General features: G+C 31.4%; 2 protein-coding genes across 2 annotated transcripts in view; one reads left to right on the forward strand and one right to left on the reverse strand.

Moving 5' to 3' along the window:
• Window positions 1–2,602: 2,602 nt before the first annotated feature.
• On the reverse strand, window positions 2,603–3,363 carry LOC106323309. Its single transcript, XM_013761453.1, has 2 exons — window positions 3,199–3,363; window positions 2,603–2,974 (listed from the first exon to the last, which is right to left on the reverse strand). Exons 1-2 carry the CDS (start codon window positions 3,361–3,363, stop codon window positions 2,603–2,605), a joined length of 537 nt encoding a protein of 178 aa, XP_013616907.1.
• Window positions 3,364–7,026: 3,663 nt separating this feature from the next.
• LOC106323310 overlaps window positions 7,027–13,462 on the forward strand; it is a 15,299-nt gene continuing 8,863 nt past the window's right edge. The window contains exons 1-6 of the mRNA XM_013761454.1: window positions 7,027–7,150; window positions 7,249–7,486; window positions 7,721–7,890; window positions 7,982–8,264; window positions 8,384–8,559; window positions 8,665–8,815. Of these exons, the coding sequence (XP_013616908.1) occupies window positions 7,027–7,150; window positions 7,249–7,486; window positions 7,721–7,890; window positions 7,982–8,264; window positions 8,384–8,559; window positions 8,665–8,815 (1,142 nt within the window). The remainder of the gene's footprint in view (window positions 7,151–7,248; window positions 7,487–7,720; window positions 7,891–7,981; window positions 8,265–8,383; window positions 8,560–8,664; window positions 8,816–13,462) is intronic.

The following is a 13,462-nucleotide window of genomic DNA, read 5'->3' on the forward strand; positions in this document are numbered from 1 at the left end:
AAAAAAAAAACAAAAATAAACCCGCGCTTTGAAAGCGCGGGTCAAAATCTAGTTTAATTATTAGAAATAGTACATATTTTGTTGTCAATAACTCTTTTATACATTTGATTAGAGCTGGGCATTCCTGTATTATTTGGTTCGGTTGGGTTTCGTTAGAATCTTTGCAGGTTTGATTCGGTTCAGATCTTTGCGGGTTTGGTTTAGGTTTTGGATTTGGATAACCCATTTAATTTCTTTTTTAAATAAAGTTTATATATACATTAATTTCTCAAAATCTAAAACTAAAAATAATATATGTCATATAGATTTGAATAATGTATGCCAAAAATACCTAAACTTAACATAACATTTGGTTTAGTATTTTGAGTATCGTTAAACTATTTAAACATTTACTTTTAACTACTTGTATATATTTTCAAGCATTTTGGACAACTTAAAAACATCTTATATATTTTGTATATTCTTTTAGATATTAAATTTAAAAATAATTAATATATTTAAGTATATAAATCTGGTTTGAATATATACGGATACCCGAAATATTTTGTTTCGGATTGGGTTCCGTTATGGTTCCTAGATATCAAAATTTTGAACCTGATCGGATATCTAACCAATCTATATTATTAAAATCGAAGTACTTTTTGGTACTGTTTGGAAACATGGATTACATATTAAATACTTTTTATTTACACATTTAGACATTGTATTTACAATAAATTAAGTACTTCTTTTTTGTATTTTTTTAATTACAGATTCTGCCACTGTATTTAATATCAATTTAAATTAATTAATTACAATGACTCTTGTTTCTTTGTGGTGAAAATAAAAACGCAAACTGAAATATAAATAGTATATATTATATAAAACAATTTTTAAATACAGCATTATTACCTTATTAAGTTTAATCAAATATAAAAATTTCGAGAGTTTGATTTTCAAGAAAACAAAATATCATAAAATTAATAATAGTTCATAGAAAACTAATGCAAAAATTAAAATTTTTAGTATGCTGTTTTATTTTAAAATAAGTTAACAAAAAACAACAGGTTAATATATGAATAATACAATTACATCAAATTGCATTAAGTTATAATTTTTTTAATATAATACTATGTGATATAAAAAAAATTTATTATCAAACATCTATATTATAAAATAATATATTCTATTCTATATGTAAATTACATAACATAAAAATATACATGAGATTTTTTTATAAAACTAGCGGTTTATGAGTTTACGTTGAACACAAGTTAAATCAAACACCAGCGTGAAGGCGCGGATCAAGTTATAGTTTTGGTTAAAGTTCAGTACTACTTTTTGGATTAGATTTTGTTCGGTTTTTTGGATTCGGATTTTTTGCTCAAGCCTATATTTTTGATTGTAACAAAATTGTAAACGAAAGTTATGATGGTTCATATTAATTTTGGATATGCAACAATTTTTAAACCAAAACAAATTCTTCTATGTACATGGCCCACTTTACTAATAATTAAAAATTGTTCTAGGTCTATTTAAGGAAAACAATGGGATAAACTAAAGAAAACGTTACCATTTCAGATAGTCAATCGACACTTCCAAATTATTCTTTGTCAGTGTTGTGATGAAGAGAAAAAAGGTTAGGGTTAGGAAAGCAATTGTCTCTCAATTAATATATGAGATTAGAGTGCAATCCATGTATCTCTCTAGGTGATTTTAATAGCTTCCAAATAAATTTTTGTTGTATCGATCTCCTGTAAGATTTTCAAAAAATATTAATTAATAAAATCTTACACTTGCTAAAATAATCAAGCAAACTTCAAAATTAAAATATTAAGGTTTAAATACTTTTTCAATGCAAAATTCAAAATTAACATATTTATGTATTTTTATGTTGTACATATATATATATATATATCTATTAGTGAGACTTCATATGCATATGATTTATTATCATTTGTATCTTGCTTGAACAAAAAAAAAAAAACCATTGATCAAAATTTTCAATGTGGGACTTTTACAATTTTTAGTAATTTATAGACGTTTTTGAAAAATTCATAATATAACATATAAGAAAAAATCTAATTTTTTTATTATATTCTTAATGTGATTTTTTAATTTTTTAATAATATAAAATTAAACAAAAAAGAGAGATGATCAAAAATTGTTATCAAATATGTATGATTCATAATCATTAATTACCATATATATTTTAATCTTTTTTTTGAAACACATACTTAATTATATTAAAGAAATTAGTTGGGAGCATTAAGAGCATCCGCAACCACCACATCGTCTACAAAGTTCAAGGCCAACTTAGCCAAACTATCAGCCACCATGTTCTTCTCCCGAGGGATCCAAACGAAGGAGACAGACTGAAACTCAGAAGCAAAAGCTAAAACATCTGAGACAATACTATGGAGCTCAATAAACACTGAGTCCAAATTAATACATTTGATGAGGAGAGCAGAGTCTGATTCAAACCGCACCAAAATAACTCCAAGATCTTGACAAGTAGAGACCGCCTCTCGCAGAGCCAAACCCTCAGCCATTAATGGGGACACAACAAATCCAACTTTATCTTGGAATTCCTGATTTCTTGGTGTGGAGTGTAGCACCCATCCTAACCCTGCTTCCTACTAGTTGAGTTCCAGGCTGCATCTGATCTTACTATCATGGTCTCGCTGCGAGCCTCAGGTATCTGTCTGAAACTGCGCTTGTTTACTGCAGGCTCTGGTTTGCAGTTATTGCTCCACTCGCGTGCCAAGATGATAGCAGAGGAGAGGGTGTCTTCGGGAGTAGCATAGAATCCTTCAAAGACGAATCTGTTCTTTGCCTTCCAAATTGCCCACAAGATCCAAGGAACCAGGGAACCAGCGAGAATACCGGTTAAAGGTAAGCACTTTTGCGAGCATAGAGAAGGCCACACCGACATTAAATCTATGATTCCTCTGTAGTCCACCTCAGAAGTAAGAGGGGCGAGATGCCAGATCTTCTGAGCCAGTTGACATTGGAAAAAGAGATGAATAATAGATTCATTGCAGTCACATCTTTTACACTTGGGATCAACATCTATATTCCTTTCTAGCAATCGCTCCCCTACGGGTAGGGCTCTTTTGAGTTTCCAGGAGAAGTGTTTCACCTTAGGGGCGCATTCTAAGTTCCAAACGTTCTTCTTCCACTTGAACTCTGTTCCCGCCTTCCATCATCATTATTTGCCACAACAGCAGTGTAATACCCTGACTTGACTGTGTAGTCTCCTGATTTTGTGCCTAGCCAGACACATTTGTCCGGAGCCTTGAAGAGACTGAGTTTGATGCAGAGGATCTTTGTTGCATAATCTGGAAGCAGTAGCTGGATGCGATTCCTGTTCCAATTATTCATTTATTTGTATCAGCATCAAGGAGGTCCGACACCAGCAGTTCAACGCTTTGCTCGGTGGGATATTAGGTAATTTGGTAGCTTTTATTTAAGGAAATTTAATTAATTTGATAGATAGTTTAATAAAAAATATAATATATATATTTATATGGACCAATTATTTTTCTAAGGATTCTAAGAATCATCATAGTGATGACAAGTGGCTACGTACCCAAATATGTTTTAATGCTCTAGTATTAATATACAGGGGATTATAGTTTGATTCGTGTATAGAAGGGTTAGTTAAAAAAAGAAACAAACTGTATGATGATATAATTTAATCTCCTATATATTAATCCTGGAGCATTACAACATTTTTTTCTAGCCACGTGTCATCATGAGAATGATTCTTAGAATTGTTAGAAAAATAAGTTGGTCCATATAAACATATACTATGATTTTTATTAAACTAACTATCAAATTAATTAGTAGTGTACAAAATAATATTTTTTTCTTTCCTTAAATAAAAGCTACGGAATTACCTAATATGGTTAACATATATATGACAATTAATGATATGAATAATACATATTTGATAAGAATTTTTCTAACCTATCTTTTTTTTGTTTAATTTATTCTATTAAAAGAAATTAAAAAAATCACATAAGCATATATAAAAAAAATTAGATATTTTCTTATATGTTATATTTTGAATTTTTTTTAAATGACTATAAATTACTAAAAATGGTAAAAGTCCCACATTTAATATTTTTTGATCAATGGTTTAACTTTTTTTTGTTCAAGCAAGATAAAAATGATCATATATCGTAGGTGTGGGGGTTCAGATACACGTTCGGTTCGTATCGGGTATTTCAGTATAAAGGTATATAACCCATTCAGGTATTTCTACATTTTGAGTCGGTTTTGGATATTTTATGTTCGGGTTCAGATATTTTGGATTGGGTTCAGAATTTAAATTTTGATGAAAAAATAAATAAATTATTCATTGTTTAAGTTTTTTGTATTTAAAATATATTTTAAGTTAACTGATTTTATATTTTTTAAAAGACTAATCTATTAATAGGTTAGAAAGCCACTAATTTAGTTGTTGTTTTGAAATTTTAGATGCAACTTTTGTTTGCAAGAAACAAAAGCTTGATATGTATTTTAAGTGAGTAGCAAATTATTTTGTCCATAATTATATGTATATTATCTAATTTTGAGCAATAAGCATCATTAATATAAATATTTTGAATAAAATGAGAGAAGTAAACTAGAAATATAGGGCTAAATACTTATGTTTGGTTATCTTCGGATATCCATTCGGGTTCAGATATTACCCGTTCGGATTCAGATATTACCCGAACTGGTGAAATAAGTGATTTCTTTTGTTGTTCTTGAATTAGATGATTTTTAGACCGAGATGGTGAATATACACTAGACAAACATTTATATTTCGAGTCTGTACTTATATTCTATAACGCTTGATATATTAGATTTGAACACTAACCTGTTAATATAGTTTGCCGATGTTTTTTTTTCAAAATTTTGATTCTTAGATATGTATCTAGAGTGAAACTAATTTTTACAGATGTCTATTCTTTTAAATTGACACTTATGTAATTCACCGAATTTATACAAGAAGCTAAAAAAAGAAACTTAACTCATATAAATGAAACAAAGACGAGAACGAAAACACAATTTTATAGAGGCAGAAAATGAAATCACGTATGGAGATTTAATAGTAAACAAATCGAGAGCAGAAAACCTAATCCCCTTTCGTCATTATACAATCCCTGCTGCCTATTTGGTTTTGGTGATTTGTGTCAACCGCAAAACTTAATTTCTTTTTGTGCATATGAAGTCTTAAAAATAATTAAGATGAGATGTAATACGTTAACTATTCAACAACGATGATATATTTAAGATATCAACATTTGTATTCATTGATATCTTGCATATTTGCATTGTTTTAGTCATTCATTCTTGCACATTTTGAATCATTTAGATTAGTATTTAGGCATCTTTAGGTTCCATTTGCATACATAAGTCTTTATTAGGTGTTGAAGTGTCCTTTGAAGATTTTAGAGGTATTTGGAGGCATTATGGTTTAAAAAGAAGTAGAAAATGATCATTGGGCGGGTAGAGGAGCTGGAGCGACCTACTTGAGCGAGGTGAAAACCCGCTCTAACCTGGAGCGACCTCTCGCAGCTACATGGCGTACCCGCTTGGCATTTTTGGAGAAATGGTGCAAACGCTAGAGCGACCTACCGGAGCGAGTTGCGGCACCCGCTCGCAAACTTTGAAGCTGGAGCGGACAGTGGGAGCGACCTCAGTAACCCGCGCGCCATATGGAGTTGCGGACAAAGCAATTGGAGCGACGTCCCGGAGCGAGGTGAGGTACCCGCTCCGAACTCAACCTCTCATCGACGACTTTCGAGAGCCGGAGCGACCAAGATGGAGCGAGGTCATCAACCTGCGCGCAATATGAAGAAATGAAGCAGAGAGCCGGAGAGACCTCTCGAAGCGACTAGGTGGAGCGATTTCATCAACCCACACGTGTTTCTCTTCTTCTGATCGAAAATTTATGTTTTATTTGGGCCTTTCAGGTTGTTGACTGAGCCCACTAGGTTTTAGAAGTCATATAAATACTCTCTAACCCTAATGTTAGGATCTTATCTTATTTTCTATCTAATCAAAAGCCACTTTTGGGTGAAAGATCTAATCTTGATAATAATTTTTTATCTTTGCTTGATTATTTTGACCATTAATCATGTTTAGATTTGGATCAACTAATGATCGAGTGTCTACCATGATTATGAGTGAGTTGTCATCTTTGGATTCATGGGTTAGGATGATTTAGGATGATTAAGTGATGATCTAGAATGTTTAGAGTAGATTATTGTGTTTCCTTTCTTGATTGAGTGATCTTAATGATAAGCTTGAGTTGGCCATTCTGGTTTAGAACTCTAGACATTTCATTGCTCGGAAGGTGTTTGATGAAATGTCTGAGCCAACTCATCAAGCTATTAGCTTACCCTACCAAAGGGATTTGATGTTAGGGGAGTTAGGAAAGTTGAATGATCTATCCTTAATGATTGCTTGATTGACACAAACCAAAGGAATTTGATGTTTGATCATGAGAGTAAATGAGCTTTTATCTTAGAAGAGAACTTGCTTAGAATTGATATCTAGACTTAGGGGAATGTGTTGATTGAAATATTGTCATTTTAGATTTAATCTTAGTCATCTGAAATCAAAATCCTATGCCCATGATTTCTCCTTATTCCAATTGATTGAAAGTTGATGTTTAGTTGTGCTAGAACCTTGTTAGTTTAATCAAACCACTTTAGTGAACTGAATGCATTTAGATTAAGTTTGAACATGCATTCTCTTTGTATCAAAATACTTGGAAATAGATTGACATCTTAAATACTACATGATTTGAATCTTGGACCCTTGAAAAGTCCATTTCATTCATCATTTTATAATCGATAAAAATTGTAGTGTTGCAAAATGTTAAAACTATTTAATAAATAAACATTATTATAAAAACTCACTCCGCGCATGCGCGGGATATCATCTGGTAAATATTATAGCATTGACAGAGGAACCTGTCACTCTTACGGACTTATTATAAAATCTCAGTCTTTGCTCTAAACTTTCATTCATACGTAATTTCAAAAGATGAAGAGTCACTACACAAACACCATTTATGCTGTTTTTGTCTTATTTTGTCTCTTGATCACATCTGCCTCTGCACAATCCCTCATACGAGAATACACTGATGACCTAAAGACAACTCCACAGCGTATGCATGAAATATCTTCCGCTCTTAGATTCGAACCCATATTCAAGAAATCCATTTATTTTCTTTTACTCAAATGCTCTGTTTTTGTCTTGAAACAGAGGAGAATGGAGCAAAAACAGACACAAACCTGGGAGAAGCGCATTACTTAGATAAAGATGACGACCTAGAGATATCCTCACGTGATTATAAAGTCCCACTTTCAAACCAAGTGACGGGTATGAGAGATCGTCCTCCAATGTCTTACTCTCTCAAAATTGAGTCTTTTAACACGATCCTTCAGTCGCAAGAAAGAGACAGATACAGATCTGGTCCTTTTTCGGTTGGTGGATACAACTGGTATGTTGGTATTCTCAGGGTGGTCTTAGGCATAGCCAAGTTAAACACTGACGTATAGTCCTCAATTTTTTAAAAAAAAATTTACACAGACAAAGGTCCCTGAATTTGTAAAAAAAAAAACATTTTTTGATTAAATCCTTACTTAATTGTTTATAGGGACGTCCCTGGGTATTCTGATATAGTGATATTAGTTATCAATGTATTAAAAAGGTTTGATGGATCCTGTTATAACAGGTCACTTATTGTGTTCCCCAACGGGAACAGGCATGATGGTGGTTCAGGGTTTATTTCTCTTTACGTAGCCATAGACAACTCGACTCTAGTCTTTTCACATCAAGAGGTTATCGCGGATCTCAGGGTTTACGTATTTAGTAGGAGCGCGAGGCAATACTTCACCATGCAAGGTACTTTTTTTGCTAATCGATTTTATCAAAAAAACTTGCAATGCGTATATAGTGGTGACATCTATTTATCGAAGAATTGTATAAACCGCAGCTGCACATGTATGGCGATTCAATGTTTTCAAAACGATGTGGGGATTCCCTCGGGTCATGTCTCTTGCTGCTTTCAGAGACCCGAGAAACGGATACCTCTTCAATGGAGATCACTGCGAGTTTGGTGTTGATGTGACTTTTCCTACTACCTTTCAAAGATCAGAACTTTTTACCGTCGCTAGGAATTTTCCTAACCCCAGGTTCACCTGGACTATTCAGAGGTTCTCCACGCTGCTCGGAGATACTTATTTATCTGATGCGTTCTCCATCGGAGGAAGAAATTGGTAAGTCCAACATTATTTCAAGATCAAAGCTGTTTTACTTTAGTTAAGAGTATAGTGGTAGTGAAAATATTACATGTGTTTTTTTTTTTTGCTATAAAAATATTACATATGTTGATCAGGAATATACAATTGTATCCAACTGGCTTTTCAACGGGGGAGGGAAGATTCTTGTCCATGTATCTTGTTCTTAATGCGAACGAGAGCCTCAGACCCTACGAGAGTATTTATGTTCGAGCCCAGCTTAGAGTTCTTAACCAACTTGCCTCTCCCCACTGGAGAACCATCGACAGGCCAAGTAAGCAGATGATATATATATCGATACTACTGTATATTCATCATCGCTGTGAACACATCCGTTGTGACTAAGAATGCTTTCTTGTCAACTTTATATCTTTCACAGTCAATCATTGGATCAATCGTCCAGGACCAGGATTAGGTTGGGGTTACCCTGAGTTTATCTCTCTAGCTGATCTCAGGGATTCACGGAGAGGTTATCTCGTGAATGACACGTTGAGGGTTCAAGTAGAAATATTAGCAGTTTCTTCAACCAGGTACTTGCCTCGTTAGATTTCTCTAACCAGGGAAGTCGTAGCTTTATGTTTACTTTATTATCAACCACTTGGCAATAAAAAAAAAGCTACTTAGCAATAAGAAATGTATGTGTTTGTCTTTACCAAAAAAATGTATGTGATTGCATTTCAAACAAATGAGTTCTGTATTATACTATTTACAATGGGAGATTTATCAACATAAATATTAATAACTATTGATAAGCTTACAATGGTTTATTGTAAAAACAAAATACATGATTTGGCAAATTCAGCCTTGAAACTTATCAACACCGTTGAAAAAAAAATGGGTTTTTTTTTGTATGACCTGACAAATGTTGATTGTTGATTAGACCAAAATATTAAGTTTGTCTTTCAAATTTTAACTAGATCTCGACCTGCGCAAGCGCATGGGTGTTTGTTTTCAATTTTATATACGTAGATATTTATTTTAGATCATTAATAGTATACATTTTTAAAAAGTTAATCATATACTTAAATGTTTATATAACTATTTCATATACAATATTTAATAAATTTGTAGTTTATATGTTGTAGTTAATCAATTGTTTAAAACCGTCATATGTATTTATTGCTTCTTATTATATATTTATCTTATTGTATTTTCATTGAGTTATTAATCAAATTAATATATGCATGAAACAACATATTTCAAAATTGTTTTGTATTTAATTTATTCTAAATTTTGACCACCTTTCAAAGCTACATTTCCTTTTACCAATATTTTTTACTTTATTTATTTTAGATAATATATTATTATATATAGAAAAATCTTAATTTTCTACATATATTATATAGTTTGATAATGTTTAGTCGTTTTGTCATTATATTATATTTTTAACATGAATATTTTATATTTTTGAAAAGTAAAATTTATAAATTTATCAATTTAATATAAATTTATCATATTTAGTTCAATATAATAATTTTATTTTAACATGATTGATTATATTAGCTTTAATGAAATACATGTTAATTTTTATACATGTATTATATAGTTTGATAATGTTAACCCGCTTTACTAATGTATTATATTTTTGAACATAAATATTTATAATTTTGTATATATTTTTATATATAAATTTATTAATTTAATATAATTTTACCATATTTAGTTCAATATAATAATTTTCTTTTAACAAGATTGATTATGATTATATAATAGATAAAAAATAGGATATAATTTTTTATATTTCATTGTATAAATGATAACTGAATATATTAAGAGAAATGGCCATAGATAGCAGTAGACCAAGTTTTTCTTCCAAATATAGACCTCAAGACCCAATGTCACAAAAATATTTCATTTAATGATTGCCAATTACTATATTATCCCCAACGTTAATTTAACCTAAATTATATAATAAAAAAATTAAAACATTTTGAAAACTTAATAAATCTTTCCACGAAGACAAAGCTGTGCCGTCGTCTGTCGTCTCCGCATCGCCTCCATCGTCATCTCCGTTGTGTCTCCGTCATCGTCTCCGCATCGTCTCCGATCCGTCACCGTCTCCTCATCATCTCTGATCCGCCGTCGTCTCCACATCTCATTATTTCTTGTCTCCGCATCTAATCAAGGTATCATCATTTCATGTTCATTATAAATTGAGGATATGTTACTGCGATTGGATTTTGTAGTTGTTTTGAAATTTAAAATTGGATTGTTGTCATCTTCACCTTCTAGACTCACAATGTTTTGAGTTGTTTTAGAACATTTAGTTAAATGTCTCTGTGGTTGATCATTTTGAGATTTGGTTTTGATATTTTTAACAGATTTTCGAAATATGGTTGAAGTTTTTTGTGTTTGTGGAGAATGGAATTCAAATGAATCTTTCCAGTGAGGGTTCTATGTTGATAAGAATATGACTACATCTTTTATTCACTTAGAAGAAGATCTTCAGTATTTAATTTGGAATATTTAGTTAAATGTCTCTCTGGTTGATCATTTTGAGATTTGGTTTTGATATTTTTAACAGATTTTCGAAATATGATTGAAGTTTTTTGTGTTTGTGGAGAATGGAGTTCAAATGAATATTTTAAGAGGAAGATATAACTTTGAGCTATGAAATTTTTTTAGAGTTGAAAAGTATTGTTTAAGATTTTTCCCCAATCTCCATAGCAAATACCCGTAAACTCAGAAGTTTCATCGGCAAGATTAGAGCTTTTAATGGAATATGTTGGTTGTGGGTTAAAATTTGTTATTTTTTATCAACTAAGCGATAGTTGTCCTAATTATATATTAAACCTTCCAAAAAAATTTGAATCATGCATGTTATTATTTCTGAAAATTGCCAAATATTTTCCAACTTTATAATATATAATTTAAGTTTAAGTAAATTTATGTGTTTGACTATAACAGATGATTCTCCTCAAGCCTAGCGTCTAAACCATTATTTTTACTAAACCTGAAAGTCACTAAGTTTTTGATCTGATTTCATTTTTAAGTTTAAACGTTGCTAGATAGAAATACACTAAAATATTATTTCTAGAAGCCCTCCAAAAATTATCAAATGCTTTCCAATCGTCTATAACATTTTTTCTATTTTTTTGGTTTTGTAAAGTCATCCAGAATATGTAAAATGCTTTCTTTTTACATTCGAAATCTAAACATTTTCAATAAGCAACATAAATCTCCAATTGTTTTGCCTTGGCTCTGAACCAATATGATATTTCAGCTCAGACAGTGTTAGTCTGAGAGGTAATGAATTTCCCAGCGTGTTACTATCCTGCGTAACCAAGTAAAAAAAATTCACATTTGTTAACATCGAATTTTCTAGAAAGCTTTTCTGAAACTATACAAATCCTTTCTGAAAATTTAAAAAAAAATTACACAGTTTCACTAGCACAAGAAATCGTCTAGAAATGTTATAAACAAATTCACGAGCCTACCAAAGATATCAATATGCGTAAGCCAAACAAGTAACCAAGCAAAAAGTTTCTCAAATTTGTTAATATTGGATTTCTGGAAAGCTTTTCTAAAACTAAACAAATCCTTCCTAAAATTAACAAAATTACACAGTTTCACAAGCACAAGCAAGCGATTAACAATGTCATAAGAAAATTCACGAGCCTACCAAAGATATAAATATACGTAAGCCAAACAAGTAACCAAGCAAAACGTTTCTCAAATTTGTTAATATCGGATTTTTTTGGAAAGCTTTCTTGAAACTAAACAAATTGTATCAAATTCTTAGATGTGAGACTAAGAAGGATTAAGACCTTTGCAGATGAACTGTTATCATTGGTATTAGACTAGCCTATCAAACTCAATTTGAAACTGTTACATTACCATTCAGGTGAAAAAAAGAGAAACACAACAAAGAGAATTTGTCTTCTTCCATATACATCCATTAACCTTAGAGACAAGAATACATGGAAGCATAAAAAATGTAGTTACGGAGCTTATAAGGAGAGATGCAGACTCTGCACGTATTCCAAGGTTTGTCAAAAGACGAGACACATTTGTCTCTTTCGGTATTTAAGATGTATAATATATTAATATTCCATTTATTCATGTAAACTCCAAACATGCTTCTTCTCTTTTATTTGTTATCATTTTTTTTTACTTTCTAAAAATAAAAAGCATTATATGTTGCAGTATCTGAAGACCAACTCCAATAATCAAAGCTCTCTTCACACCAGGTTCCTTGATCAGATAAGAAATAGGAATATCAAAAATTCAAAATTGCTTACCTAAAAGCAAAGTCATGAGCTCGTCTTCCTCTGTAAGCCAAAATTATATGTAGATGAAGCTTTCTGAAATTCATTCTTTGTAACTCTGATTATGCTCTCTCTGTTCAATTCAAACAAAAACAAGCTTAAAGTAACATCCAAAGAACAACAACACGAAAGCCCCAAATCTCAATTTGAAAACCCTAAGTAAATTTGAGCTTTTCTTTGTACACCATTGATAAAAACGATTGAAACATACCGATTCATAGTTCGTTGTTGTTATGAATTATGAGGAGTTTTGTTTCATTTAGGCTGTTATTGAAGAAGTTTCGGGATGTTTTGAAGTACTTTTATTAATAAAGTGTTAAAACCTGAAACTTCTTCAATAACAACCTAAATAAAACAAAAGTCTTCATAGTTCATTACAAACTTCGTAGGAACATTTCATACTTGCCTAAGTCAACATTAATAGTAAACAAAGTTCAAAAACAACGTTTAAGCTAAACAGGAAATGAGTGTGACATGTTCACTTTCTCTAACCTTTCTTGAAATCTTTTCTTCTACTTGATTCGGCTTGGATGGCGTCTTATTTGATGGCTCTTTGTCAGTCTGCAAAAATCAGGAAGGCTATCATGATTATGTACAAAAGCTTCCAAAACTACTTGAAAACTCCAATTGTAAAACAAGAATGAGCATATATGTGTTGTGTCACATTAGGTGAAAAATATTGATTCCCAGTCTGTGTCTTAGCCTATAAGGCAAAAGAAAACTATAAGAGTTTTTTTCAGAATAAATCTTACATCATTGTCAAGTTATTCTTCCGCTGGTTTTGGATTGGATGGGGCCTCATTCGATGACTCTGTCTCATTCTGCAAAAATCAGGAAGGATATCATGATTATGTACAAAAGCTTCCAAAACTACTTGAAAACTCCAAGTGCAAAACAAGATTTGAGCAT

The sequence above is a fragment of the Brassica oleracea genome, chromosome C2 (assembly GCF_000695525.1).
Source record: "Brassica oleracea var. oleracea cultivar TO1000 chromosome C2, BOL, whole genome shotgun sequence".
In the NCBI taxonomy this organism is placed as follows: domain Eukaryota; kingdom Viridiplantae; phylum Streptophyta; class Magnoliopsida; order Brassicales; family Brassicaceae; genus Brassica; species Brassica oleracea.

What these genes read in the sequence shown, in the direction of transcription:
- LOC106323309 (XM_013761453.1), bottom strand. Translation starts at nt 3,363, where the DNA reads ATGAATAATTGGAACAGGAATCGCATCCAGCTACTGCTTCCAGATTAT. An exon ending in GGTATTACACTGCTGTTGTG is followed by an intron (nt 2,975 to 3,198) that starts GCAAATAATGAT and finishes CAACTGGCTCAG; the next exon opens with AAGATCTGGCATCTCGCCCC.